Source organism: Entelurus aequoreus, linkage group LG05 (genome assembly GCF_033978785.1).
Source record: "Entelurus aequoreus isolate RoL-2023_Sb linkage group LG05, RoL_Eaeq_v1.1, whole genome shotgun sequence".
Lineage (NCBI taxonomy): Eukaryota > Metazoa > Chordata > Actinopteri > Syngnathiformes > Syngnathidae > Entelurus > Entelurus aequoreus.
Window position 1 is genome coordinate 10157242 of NC_084735.1, and position 12912 is coordinate 10170153.

General features: G+C 42.9%; 1 protein-coding gene across 1 annotated transcript in view; it reads right to left on the reverse strand.

Annotated features, from left to right (window-relative positions):
* Nucleotides 1-11209, reverse strand: part of LOC133649595 (phospholipid phosphatase 3-like) — a 24796-nt gene extending 13587 nt beyond the window's left edge. Inside the window, exons 1-2 of the mRNA XM_062046195.1 lie at nucleotides 11000-11209; nucleotides 1631-1788 (exon numbers count right to left, since the gene is read on the reverse strand). Coding sequence (XP_061902179.1) covers nucleotides 1631-1788; nucleotides 11000-11102 — 261 coding nt within the window. The 5' untranslated portion in view covers nucleotides 11103-11209. The remainder of the gene's footprint in view (nucleotides 1-1630; nucleotides 1789-10999) is intronic.
* Nucleotides 11210-12912: the final 1703 nt, after the last annotated feature.

The window sequence follows — 12912 nt, forward strand, 5'->3', positions numbered from 1 at the left end:
ACAAGATGGTACATTAGTGATGTGACTTAAAGACAAGATGGTACATTAGTGATGTGACTTAAAGACAAGATGGTACATTAGTGATGTGACTTAAAGACAAGATGGTACATTAGTGATGTGACTTACAGACAAGATGGTACATTAGTGATGTGACTTAAAGACAAGATGGTACGTTAGTGATGTGACTTAAAGACAAGATGGTACATTAGTGATGTGACTTAAAGACAAGATGGTACATTAGTGATGTGACTTAAAGACAAGATGGTACATTAGTGATGTGACTTAAAGACAAGATGGTACATTAGTGATGTGACTTACAGACAAGATGGTACATTAGTGATGTGACTTACAGACAAGATGGTACATTAGTGATGTGACTTACAGACAAGATGGTACATTAGTGATGTGACTTAAAGACAAGATGGTACATTAGTGATGTGACTTGAAGACAAGATGGTACATTAGTGATGTGACTTAAAGACAAGATGGTACATTAGTGATGTGACTTAAAGACAAGATGGTACATTAGTGATGTGACTTAAAGACAAGATGGTACGTTAGTGATGTGACTTAAAGACAAGATGGTACGTTAGTGATGTGACTTAAAGACAAGATGGTACATTAGTGATATGACTTAAAGACAAGATGGTACATTAGTGATGTGACTTAAAGACAAGATGGTACATTAGTGATGTGACTTAAAGACAAGATGGTACATTAGTGATGTGACTTAAAGACAAGATGGTACATTAGTGATGTGACTTAAAGACAAGATGGTACATTAGTGATGTGACTTAAAGACAAGATGGTACATTAGTGATGTGACTTACAGACAAGATGGTACATTAGTGATGTGACTTAAAGACAAGATGGTACATTAGTGATGTGACTTAAAGACAAGATGGTACATTAGTGATGTGACTTACAGACAAGATGGTACATTAGTGATGTGACTTAAAGACAAGATGGTACATTAGTGATGTGACTTAAAGACAAGATGGTACATTAGTGGTGTGACTTAAAGACAAGATGGTACATTAGTGATGTGACTTACAGACAAGATGGTACATTAGTGATGTGACTTATAGACAAGATGGTACATTAGTGATGTGACTTAAAGACAAGATGGTACATTAGTGATGTGACTTACAGACAAGATGGTACATTAGTGATGTGACTTAAAGACAAGATGGTACATTAGTGATGTGACTTAAAGACAAGATGGTACATTAGTGATGTGACTTACAGACAAGATGGTACATTAGTGATGTGACTTAAAGACAAGATGGTACATTAGTGATGTGACTTAAAGACAAGATGGTACATTAGTGATGTGACTTAAAGACAAGATGGTACATTAGTGATGTGACTTAAAGACAAGATGGTACATTAGTGATGTGACTTAAAGACAAGATGGTACATTAGTGATGTGACTTAAAGACAAGATGGTACATTAGTGATGTGACTTAAAGACAAGATGGTACATTAGTGATGTGACTTACAGACAAGATGGTGCATTAGTGATGTGACTTAAAGACAAGATGGTACATTAGTGATGTGACTTAAAGACAAGATGGTACATTAGTGATGTGACTTAAAGACAAGATGGTGCATTAGTGATGTGACTTACAGACAAGATGGTGATAAGAATGCCAGCAGCGCTAAGCACACCATCACTAATGGTGTCTCCATGTTTGGCGGGGTACTTGATGGACTGGTCTCCGCAGTAAAAGCCTCTACGGTAAGGCTGCACAGCGCTGGTCTCAATGACCAAGAAAGGCAGGCCAGCTGGTGAAGATGCAGTGAGAGAAGCGTGGAGGGGAGGAGGAGGTGGGGGTGACAAGGGATGGAGAGGAAGATGGAGGGGTGGAGTTAATGATATGCAAATTCAAGAGGTCACAGGTACAAGAACAAGAGAACCTCTGGGACCAGCTCAATCGTATTCTGGGTTTGGTTTTTAGACTGAGAAAAGGTGCATGGGCCACGAGGGACACAACGTAGCTCAGTTGTAAAACCATGAACCTTAGCTACTGGACCTCAGACCTTGTTTTCCAAGTCAGCCTGCTGGTATTAACAAGTGACACTTGTAAGCGTCACTAAGCAAACCCAGAGTCTGCCTAACTGCCGGCCAATTGAGAGCGTCCCGATGCGGGTTCTCTGGTTCTGGTGCTGCACCACAACACCACTTACTGAGACCACGGGCACAGAGACACCAAGTGAGGTGAGCAGCGTGGTGGACACTGTGCTGCTCTTAAAGGGGACACTGATGCTGTTGTCGCTGCAGAAGAATCCTCTCCGGTAAGGCGCCATGGGTGATTTGTGCAAAAACACAGCGACAAGCATCACTGGGTAGTTGGACACACAACATGGTGGACAGCTCAGTACTTCACGCCAACACAAAGACACACAGAGACAAAAACCAACACAAAGGAACACAGTCCAATTGTTTTTAAAGCATACAAGAAATACATGGTGAGTAGGGATGTCGTTAGGATTTGTATGGATACCAATACCGATACCGATATTCTCATTTAATACCGGTGTTTATCACTGCTCTTAATGTATGTAATTTGTATAAATAAAGAGGTCAACATTGCATTTTTATTAGCACAAAAGGTTGTACACCACCAACATCATGATACAACATCTCACAGCAGGGAAGTCTTTTATCAACACCTACTTTTTAGGTCTAAAAAAGTCAAGTATGTGTGCAGTGCAAGAGAAGTCTTGTATCAACGTCTATACTTTTTAGGTCTAAACAAGTCAAGTATGTATGCAGTGCAAGGTAAGTCTTGTATCAACATCTATACTTTTTAGGTCTAAACAAGTCAAGTATGTGTGCAGTGCAAGGTAAGTCTTGTATCAACGTCTATACTTTTTAGGTCTAAACAAGTCAAGTATGTGTGCAGTGCAAGGGAAGTCTTGTATCAACGTCTATACTTTTTAGGTCTAAACAAGTCAAGTATGTGTGCAGTGCAAGGGAAGTCTTGTATCAACGTCTATACTTTTTAGGTCTAAACAAGTCAAGTATGTGTGCAGTGCAAGGGAAGTCTTGTATTAACGTCTATACTTTTTAGGTCTAAACAAGTCAAGTATGTGTGCAGTGCAAGGGAAGTCTTGTATCAACATCTACACTTTTTAGGTCTAAACAAGTCAAGTATGTGTGCAGTGCAAGGGAAGTCTTGTATCAACGTCTATACTTTTAGGTGTAAACAAGTCAAGTATGTGTGCAGTGCAAGGGAAGTCTTGTATCAACGTCTATACTTTTTAGGTCTAAACAAGTCAAGTATGTGTGCAGTGCAAGGGAAGTCTTGTATCAACATCTATACTTTTTAGGTGTAAACAAGTCAAGTATGTGTGCAGTGCAAGGGAAGTCTTGTATCAACGTCTATACTTTTTAGGTCTAAACAAGTCAAGTATGTGTGCAGTGCAAGGGAAGTCTTGTATTAACGTCTATACTTTTTAGGTCTAAACAAGTCAAGTATGTGTGCAGTGCAAGGGAAGTCTTGTATCAACGTCTATACTTTTTAGGTGTAAACAAGTCAAGTATGTGTGCAGTGCAAGGGCAGTCTTGTATCAACGTCTATACTTTTTAGGTGTAAACAAGTCAAGTATGTGTGCAGTGCAAGGGAAGTCTTGTATCAACGTCTATACTTTTTAGGTCTAAACAAGTCAAGTATGTGTGCAGTGCAAGGGAAGTCTTGTATCAACATCTATACTTTTTAGGTCTAAACAAGTCAAGTATGTGTGCAGTGCAAGGGAAGTCTTGTATCAACGTCTATACTTTTTAGGTGTAAACAAGTCAAGTATGTGTGCAGTGCAAGGGAAGTCTTGGATGGTGAACAAACATGTGGAACAGTACATAAGGATGGTGAAAAAACATGTGGAACAGTACATAAGGATGGTGAACAAACATGTGGAACAGTACATAAGGATGGTGAACAAACATGTGGAACAGTACAGAAGGATGGTGAACAAACATGTGGAACAGTACAGAAGGATGGTGAACAAACATGTGGAACAGTACATAAGGATGGTGAACAAACATGTGGAACAGTACATAAGGATGGTGAACAAACATGTGGAACAGTACAGAAGGATGGTGAACAAACATGTGGAACAGTACATAAGGATGGTGAACAAACATGTGGAACAGTACATAAGGATGGTGAACAAACATGTGGAACAGTACAGAAGGATGGTGAACAAACATGTGGAACAGTACATAAGGATGGTGAACAAACATGTGGAACAGTACAGAAGGATGGTGAAAAAACGTGTGGAACAGTACAGAAGGATGGTGAACAAACATGTGGAACAGTACATAAGGATGGTGAACAAACATGTGGAACAGTACATAAGGATGGTGAACAAACATGTGGAACAGTACATAAGGATGGTGAACAAACATGTGGAACAGTACAGAAGGATGGTGAACAAACATGTGGAACAGTACAGAAGGATGGTGAACAAACATGTGGAACAGTACATAAGGATGGTGAACAAACATGTGGAACAGTACATAAGGATGGTGAACAAACATGTGGAACAGTACAGAAGGATGGTGAACAAACATGTGGAACAGTACATAAGGATGGTGAACAAACATGTGGAACAGTACAGAAGGATGGTGAACAAACATGTGGAACAGTACATAAGGATGGTGAAAAAACATGTGGAACAGTACATAAGGATGGTGAAAAAACATGTGGAACAGTACATAAGGATGGTGAACAAACATGTGGAACAGTACAGAAGGATGGTGAACAAACATGTGGAACAGTACATAAGGATGGTGAAAAAACATGTGGAACAGTACATAAGGATGGTGAACCAACATGTGGAACAGTACATAAGGATGGTGAACAAACATGTCAGATGGCTGACAGTCTTTGTTGACTTCTTTTTTGAATGTCCGTGGTGTGCTGATCAAAGGTGAGTTTATTGTCCAAGGTTACGCCCAGGTATTTAAAAGTGTCAACTGTTTGTGTGTTTAGTCATTAGTCCAGAATCTTAACGGTCTTCCTGGACCCACCCGATTAGGAACCGGTACCAAAAAAATAGCGGAAGACGGTATGCATCCCTAATGGTGACACAAGCAGACATGAATCACTGGGCTTGTCTGCTTTCTGAGGCTGAGATGAAGTCCCAAGCAAAACCTGACTGCTGCTTTTGACACAGTTGACCACGCAATTCTTTGATCTGGTTTGGAAGACTATGTGGGTGTCAGGGGGACTGCTCTGAAGTGGTTCAGGTCTTACCTGTCAGGGAAAGGTTTCTGTGTAAGATTGGGGGACTCAACTTATTTCCATCGCCCCCCTTGACTGTGGAGTCCCCCAAGGATCAATCCTTGGACCCATCCTACTTTAAATCACTCCTCTCGGTGCAATATTCATAAATTACTCTTTCCTAAGAACTCTGTACGTCCCACAGCCACCAGCCTTGGAGTCATTATAGACCACGCTTTTAAATTTGACAAACAAATCAACACCGTTGTTAAATCAAGTTTGTATCACCTTCGGCTTTTATCGAAGATGAAATCTTTATCTTTTAAATAATTTGAACAGGTCGTGCAGGCTTTTAGGTCTGGACTACTGGAATCCACTTGACACTGGAATACATCCAAATGCCCTGTCACGCTTTCAGTTCCTTTTCCTGCTCGTTTTGGAATTGATTTTAAAATGTTAATGTTTGTTCTTAAAGCTTTGAATGTACTGGCCCCAAAGTACATCACGGACCTCATCCAACTTTATGCTCCAGCTCGCGCTTTGAGGTCCAAGGGCCAGTTCCAACTTGTGGGGCCTAAAACCAGGCTTAAAACTAGGGGAGACAGGAACCTTCTCTGTTGTTGGCCCTAAACTTTGGAATGTTCTGCCCCCTCATGTCAAAATGGCCCCCACTGTTGAATGTTTGAAGTCTCGTCTTAAAACCCACTTTTATTCTCTGGCTTTTAAATTGGCGTGAGTCTTGTGGTCTTTTATTGTGTTATATTGATTTGTTTTTATTGTTTTATTCCATTTTTTTGATGTCTTGCATTATTTAATTCTATTATTATATATCTTTTTTTAGTGTTTACTTGTTTAATACTAAATGCTTGTAACTTGATTACTTTTATTGTTTATTCTGTAAGTGTGGCACTCTGGAGACAGTTGTGTTGCTAATAGTGCGCTAGAAATAAAGGGATTGGATTGAAAAGCAAATGTTTGTGGCGACCTGAGCAGAGAAAACTTCTTCTCTAAAGAAGTCTAATCCATTTAGTGTCTTTCCGTCCCTTCAAGTGGCAAAACCATCTTATCTATCTGCTGATGGCAAACAGAGCATTTTGGAATTGGGAAGAGTGTTCTGGTTCTCCGAGGTACTTCAAGGCAGCAGTGGGCGACTTTGAAATGTGAGTGTGGACTTGTTTCCAATGAGGCGACTCCAGGCACAACTTTTTCAAAATGGCTTCCAATTGGCCTCCAACTGACGCGTTGGAAACACTATGAATAATTCTGCCATCCAGGCTCCGTGCCCGAGAAGGTTGAAAGCAGCCGGGTGTAGAGGTCAGGACGGGGCTTTAGTCCAACCAAAACCAAACATACACTCTTCAGTGTCTGAGCCTCTAAACCCTGAAAGTCTGCATACACACAGCTGACTGGCCTTTGGAAGTCCAGGTGGGTTATCTCGTTCCAGGGCCGGGCTGACGGATGGGAACTGCCAAATGCTGGCCTTCTCTCCACGTTTGCTGTTTTCATTTACAGTCCTCAAACAAATATCAGCAGGGACTTAAATCCCTCCAACAGTCGGGGTCTTTCACACTTAAACTTGACTGATCCGTCAGTTGTGTTTTTGAAATAACACGTGAGCCCCTGCCCAGCTCACAGCTCCCTGGTGGACTCATAATGGATCCATAGCAAGGTCTTGTCCAGGACTCTGTAAGGACTCAACTCCTGAACTCCTCTTTTCCAAACACTAAGCTGGGGATTTTTCTCAGCCTTGCAAATCCTTTCCGTGCATCCAAAGAGTGCCGCATCAGCAGTGAGTGCAGCATCTTGGGATTTCCCCTCCACCCCTTCCCGGTCTTAAAAGCAGAGAAGGTGGGAAAGAGGGGTCTTCATCCTGCCAGGAACAACAACCCCTCAGCAAGTGTGAGCCGGCTCTCCAAGACCAGCCACACAAACTAAACAGTCTCAGCATCTACTTTCAACATCTAGACTTTTGTTTCCAGCTCTCACAAAATACTTTTTCATGATGCAATCATCCGTGAGAAAATACCTCTCGGACTTTTGTGTTTGCCCTGGGCCTCGGAGCGGACTCTTTCGCAGACTTGTGTGTTTGCCCTGGGCCTCGGAGCGGACTCTTTCGCAGACTTGTGTGCTTGCCCTGGGCCTCGGAGCGGACTCTTTCGCAGACTTGTGTGTTTGCCCTGGGCCTCGGAGCGGACTCTTTCGCAGACTTGTGTGTTTGCCCTGGGCCTCGGAGCGGACTCTTTCGCAGACTTGTGTGTTTGCCCTGGGCCTTGGAGTGGACTCTTTCGCAGAATTTGACCAAAATACCATGAATATTAAAATAAACACACACACTTTTTCCATGCACAGCCATCCCTGACTGTCTGGAGCAGAAACGTGTCCAGAGGTCTTTGCAGTTTTTGACTCACATCGCAGCTCCTTGCAGTTTCACGGAGTTGGGATTTCTATCTATTGTGTCATTTAGGTCCACAACCTAACCGGTTTTTAGATCTCTTTGCTCTAAATTTTTTCCTGCATGGGCAGCACGGTGGAACAGGGGTTAGTGCATGTGCCTCAACATACGAAGGTCCTGGGTTCGGGGAGTTTACATGTTCTCCCCGTGACTGCGTGGGTTCCCTCTGGGTACTCCGGCTTCCTCCCACCTCCAAAGACATGCACCTGGGGATAGGACCCTCCCTCCTCCAAAGACATGCACCTGGGGATAGGCCCCTCCCACCTCCAAAGACATGCACCTGGGGATAGGCCCCTCCCACCTCCAAAGACATGCACCTGGGGATAGGCCCCTCCCACCTCCAAAGACATGCACCTGGGGATAGGTTGATTGGCAACACCAAATGGTCCCTAGTGTGTGAATGTTGTCTGTCTATCTGTGTTGGTCCTGTGATGAGGTGGTGACTTGCAGCTGATAGGCTCCAGCACCCCCCGCGACCACGAATGGGACAAGCGGTAGAAAATGTATGGATGGATGTTTCCTGTATTTACAAAGTATATAGTAAAGTGCTTTGTTCATATTGTCATTGTTGATGTTTTTGTCTATAAAGTATTGAAGTGAATTATATTTATATAGCGCTTTTCTCTAGTGACTCAAAGCGCTTTACATAGTAAAATCCAATATCTAAGTTACATTTAAAGCAGTGTGGGTGGCACTGGGAGCAGGTGGGTAAAGTGTCTTGCCCAAGGACACAACGGCAGTAACTAGGATGGACGGAAGCGGGGATCGAACCTGCAACCCTCAAGTTGCTGGCACTTCCACTCTACCAACCGAGCTATACCACCCCGGTATTGAGTATCTTGTTACCATTTGAATTATAGTATTCAGCACGCCTCATGTTGCTGGCATATTATTGTTCTTCCTGTCTAATCACTGTAATATTATTTTCTACATGTTCGTAGTATGCTAGTTAGCTTGTTGTACCTACAATCTGCCTCTATAGATCTTAGATTATAAATGTTCTATATGACGTATTCTGTGTCATCCATAATTGATTGTTAAGTTACTAAGTTGTTTCCAAGGACAATGTTTGTCATAAAGTGTCATGAAAGTATGGGGGAAAAAAACATCACTTTCACTGTACACAACTTTGTTCTCTTTTTAAAACCTTGATACTTTTCTCTGTGCATAACGTCTTTTTGGCATCCATTTTCCTCTTCTTCTAGGTGCCATCATAGAGTGTGAAAACTGGGAGATATTAGCAGACCACTTGTAGTGTTGTTATCGAAATCCATCCATTTTCTACCGCTTGTCCCTTTCAGGGTCGCGGGGGGTGCTGGAGCTTATCCCATGTACATATTATGTGATCAATAGGTCTGAGATGTGTTGCTGACAATTAGGGATGTCCGATAATGGCTTTTTGCCGATATCCGATATTCCGATATTGTCCAACTCTTTAATTACCGATACCGATATCAACCGATACCGATATCAACCGATATATGCAGTCGTGGAATCAACACATTATTATGCCTAATTTGGACAACCATGTATGGTGAAGATAAGGTACTTTTTAAAAATAATAATAAAATAAGATAACTAAATTAAAAACATTTTCTTGAATAAAAAAGAAAGTAAAACAATATAAAACCGTTACATAGAAACTAGTAATTAATGAAAATGAGTAAAATTAACTGTTAAAGGTTAGTACTATTAGTGGACCAATGATTGTGCTTACGGACTGTATCCCTTGCAGACTGTATTGATATATATTGATATATAATGTAGGAACCAGAATATTGATAACAGAAATAAATGGGGGGAGGGAGGTTTTTTGGGTTGGTGCACTAATTGTAAGTGTATCTTGTGTTTTTTATGTTGATTTAATAAAAAAAAACAAAAAACAAAAAAACCGATACAGATAATAAAAAAACCGATACCGATAATTTCCGATATTACATTTTAACGCATTTATCGACATCCCTACTGACAATGGTTACAATATCATCAATAGTACATGACAACTATTGTGTGACGCGTGGCAGCCATTAGTGGGTGTTGCCAAGATGCAGGTCAAAGTATTTCATGATGGCCAAAACAAAGGAAGAAGAGGGCTATGCAGAAATGAAAAGAACAAAATGGTGGAATAAAGCAAAACTCAGGTCCACATGAAGAAGATCCTTTCCAAACAAACACTCAGCTCAAATAGTCTTCATCACCAACACTAAAGTGCTTGAAGGCGTGTGTAAAGTAGTTGTGAAAAAAACAACAACACAACAGGAAGTGCCACCAAAATAGGAGCGCAGCACAGGAACAAGCACTAAACACAGACAGTTATTTACCACAAGTTCTTCATCACGTACACAACTCCTCCTCCTCCTCCTCTTTAGTTCATACTCTTCCACTTCAAACTCTACTCCGCTAGTCACTCAAACTTGTCCGCTGTCATATATATACACACACATATATACACACACCGTAATTTCCGGACTATAAGCCGCACCTGACTATAAGCCGCACCAGCTAAATTTAGGGGAAAATACAGATTGCTCCATATATAAGCCGCACCCGACTATAAGCCGCAGGGTTTTGATGTGTAATTACCGTAGCATATAGGGGTTCCTGCTACCACGGAGGGGATTGTTGGGACAGAAATGACTGGGAACGCAAAGCGTCCCATTTATTAACAATAAATATTTCAATCATTCAATCAAACTTTCCCATCTTTGACATGGCGAACAGCATTCGTGCAGAGTACAAATAATACAACGGTGCAAAGTAATACAAAGTGCTCGCCTGTACGTTATCAAAATAACCAGCCTACCGGTATATGAAAAGTCAAGTCTTTAATCATTGTGTCATCGTCTTCCTCCTGCGTACTAAAACCACCGAAATCGGAGAAGAACAGGCCGTATATAAGCCGCACCCTTGTATAAGCCGCAGGGACCAGAACGAGGGGAAAAAGTAGCGGCTTATAGTCCGGAAATTACGGTATATATATATATATATATATATACACATATATACGTATATGTGTGTGGGTTTTTTAAACTCGGCTGGATGCGGCCCCCAGGTTGTAGTTTGGGGACCCCTGCTCAAACGTTGTTTTCCTCTTTGAAGAAGTTATGAAACATCCTTTATGAGCAGTAAAAAAAGTTGTTTGGAGAATCAAAGCATGAGGATAGCTGTGAAAACGTCAAAGCACGAAGATAGCTGTGAAAAGGTGAAAGCATGAGGATAGCTGTGAAAAGGTGAAAGCATGAGGATAGCTGTGAAAAGGTGAAAGCATGAGGATAGCTGTGAAAAGGTGAACGCATGAGGATAGCTGTGAAAGGGTTACCTAAGAAGAGGCAGAAGAGATCCACTCCCACCAGCAACTTCCTCCTGGGGTCCTTGCAGTTGTCGGCTGCCATACTTTTCTCCTGGATCAAGCAGCGTTGCATTTAAACTCCTTCCTCCTTCTTCATGTGGAGTTAGTCCAAAGAGAAGCTCCTTCCTCAAGAGGAATGGTCGTCACTACAGCAAGGAGCCTGCAGGCACTGTGCTGATCCCCTACTTCTCAGCAGAAGCCCCGCCCCCCTGCACTGTGCTGATCCACTACTTCTCAGCAGAAGCCCCGCCCCGCTCAAGGGGGAGGGTCCCTCCCCTCCCCGGGGGGCTCAGGAACAACTCCTGCAACTTTCCATCCTGATGTTCTCCAGACTTCACCCTAGGACCACGTGACCTTGTCTTGGAGGAGACAACATCACATGATCTTGGAGGAGACAACATCAGGTGACTTTGGAGGAGACAACATCACGTGACTTTGGAGGAGACAACATCAGGTGACCTTTGAGGAGACAACATCAGGTGACTTTGGAGGAGACAACATCACGTGACCTTGGAGGAGACAACATCAGGTGACCTTTGAGGAGACAACATCAGGTGACTTTGGAGGAGACAACATCACGTGACTTTGGAGGAGACAACATCAGGTGACCTTTGAGGAGACAACATCAGGTGACTTTGGAGGAGACAACATCACGTGACCTTGGAGGAGACAACATCAGCTGACTTTGGAGGAGACAACATCACGTGACCTTGGAGGAGACAACATCACGTGACTTTGGAGGAGACAACATCACGTGACTTTGGAGGAGACAACATCACGTGACCTTGGAGGAGACAACATCAAGTGACCTTGGAGGAGACAACATCACGTGACCTTGGAGGAGACAACATCAGCTGACTTTGGAGGAGACAACATCACGTGACTTTGGAGGAGACAACATCACGTGACTTTGGAGGAGACAACATCAGCTGACTTTGGAGGAGACAACATCAGGTGACCTTTGAGGAGACAACATCAGGTGACTTTGGAGGAGACAACATCACGTGACCTTGGAGGAGACAACATCAGCTGACTTTGGAGGAGACAACATCACGTGACCTTGGAGGAGACAACATCAGCTGACTTTGGAGGAGACAACATCACGTGACTTTGGAGGAGACAACATCACGTGACTTTGGAGGAGACAACATCACGTGACCTTGGAGGAGACAACATCAAGTGACCTTGGAGGAGACAACATCACGTGACCTTGGAGGAGACAACATCAGCTGACTTTGGAGGAGACAACATCACGTGACTTTGGAGGAGACAACATCACGTGACTTTGGAGGAGACAACATCACGTGACCTTGGAGGAGACAACATCAAGTGACCTTGGAGGAGACAACATCACGTGACCTTGGAGGAGAAACCATCACGTGACTTTGGAGGAGACAAAATCAGCTGACTTTGGAGGAGACAACATCAGGTGACTTTGGAGGAGACAACATCAGCTGACTTTGGAGGAGACAACATCACGTGACTTTGGAGGAGACAACATCAGGTGACCTTTGAGGAGACAACATCAGGTGACTTTGGAGGAGACAACATCACGTGACCTTGGAGGAGACAACATCAGCTGACTTTGGAGGAGACAACATCACGTGACCTTGGAGGAGACAACATCACGTGACTTTGGAGGAGACAACATCACGTGACTTTGGAGGAGACAACATCACGTGACCTTGGAGGAGACAACATCAAGTGACCTTGGAGGAGACAACATCACGTGACCTTGGAGGAGACAACATCAGCTGACTTTGGAGGAGACAACATCAGGTGACTTTGGAGGAGACAACATCACGTGACCTTGGAGGAGACAACATCAGGTGACCTTGGAGGAGACAACATCAGGTGACTTTGGAGGAGACAACATCACGTGA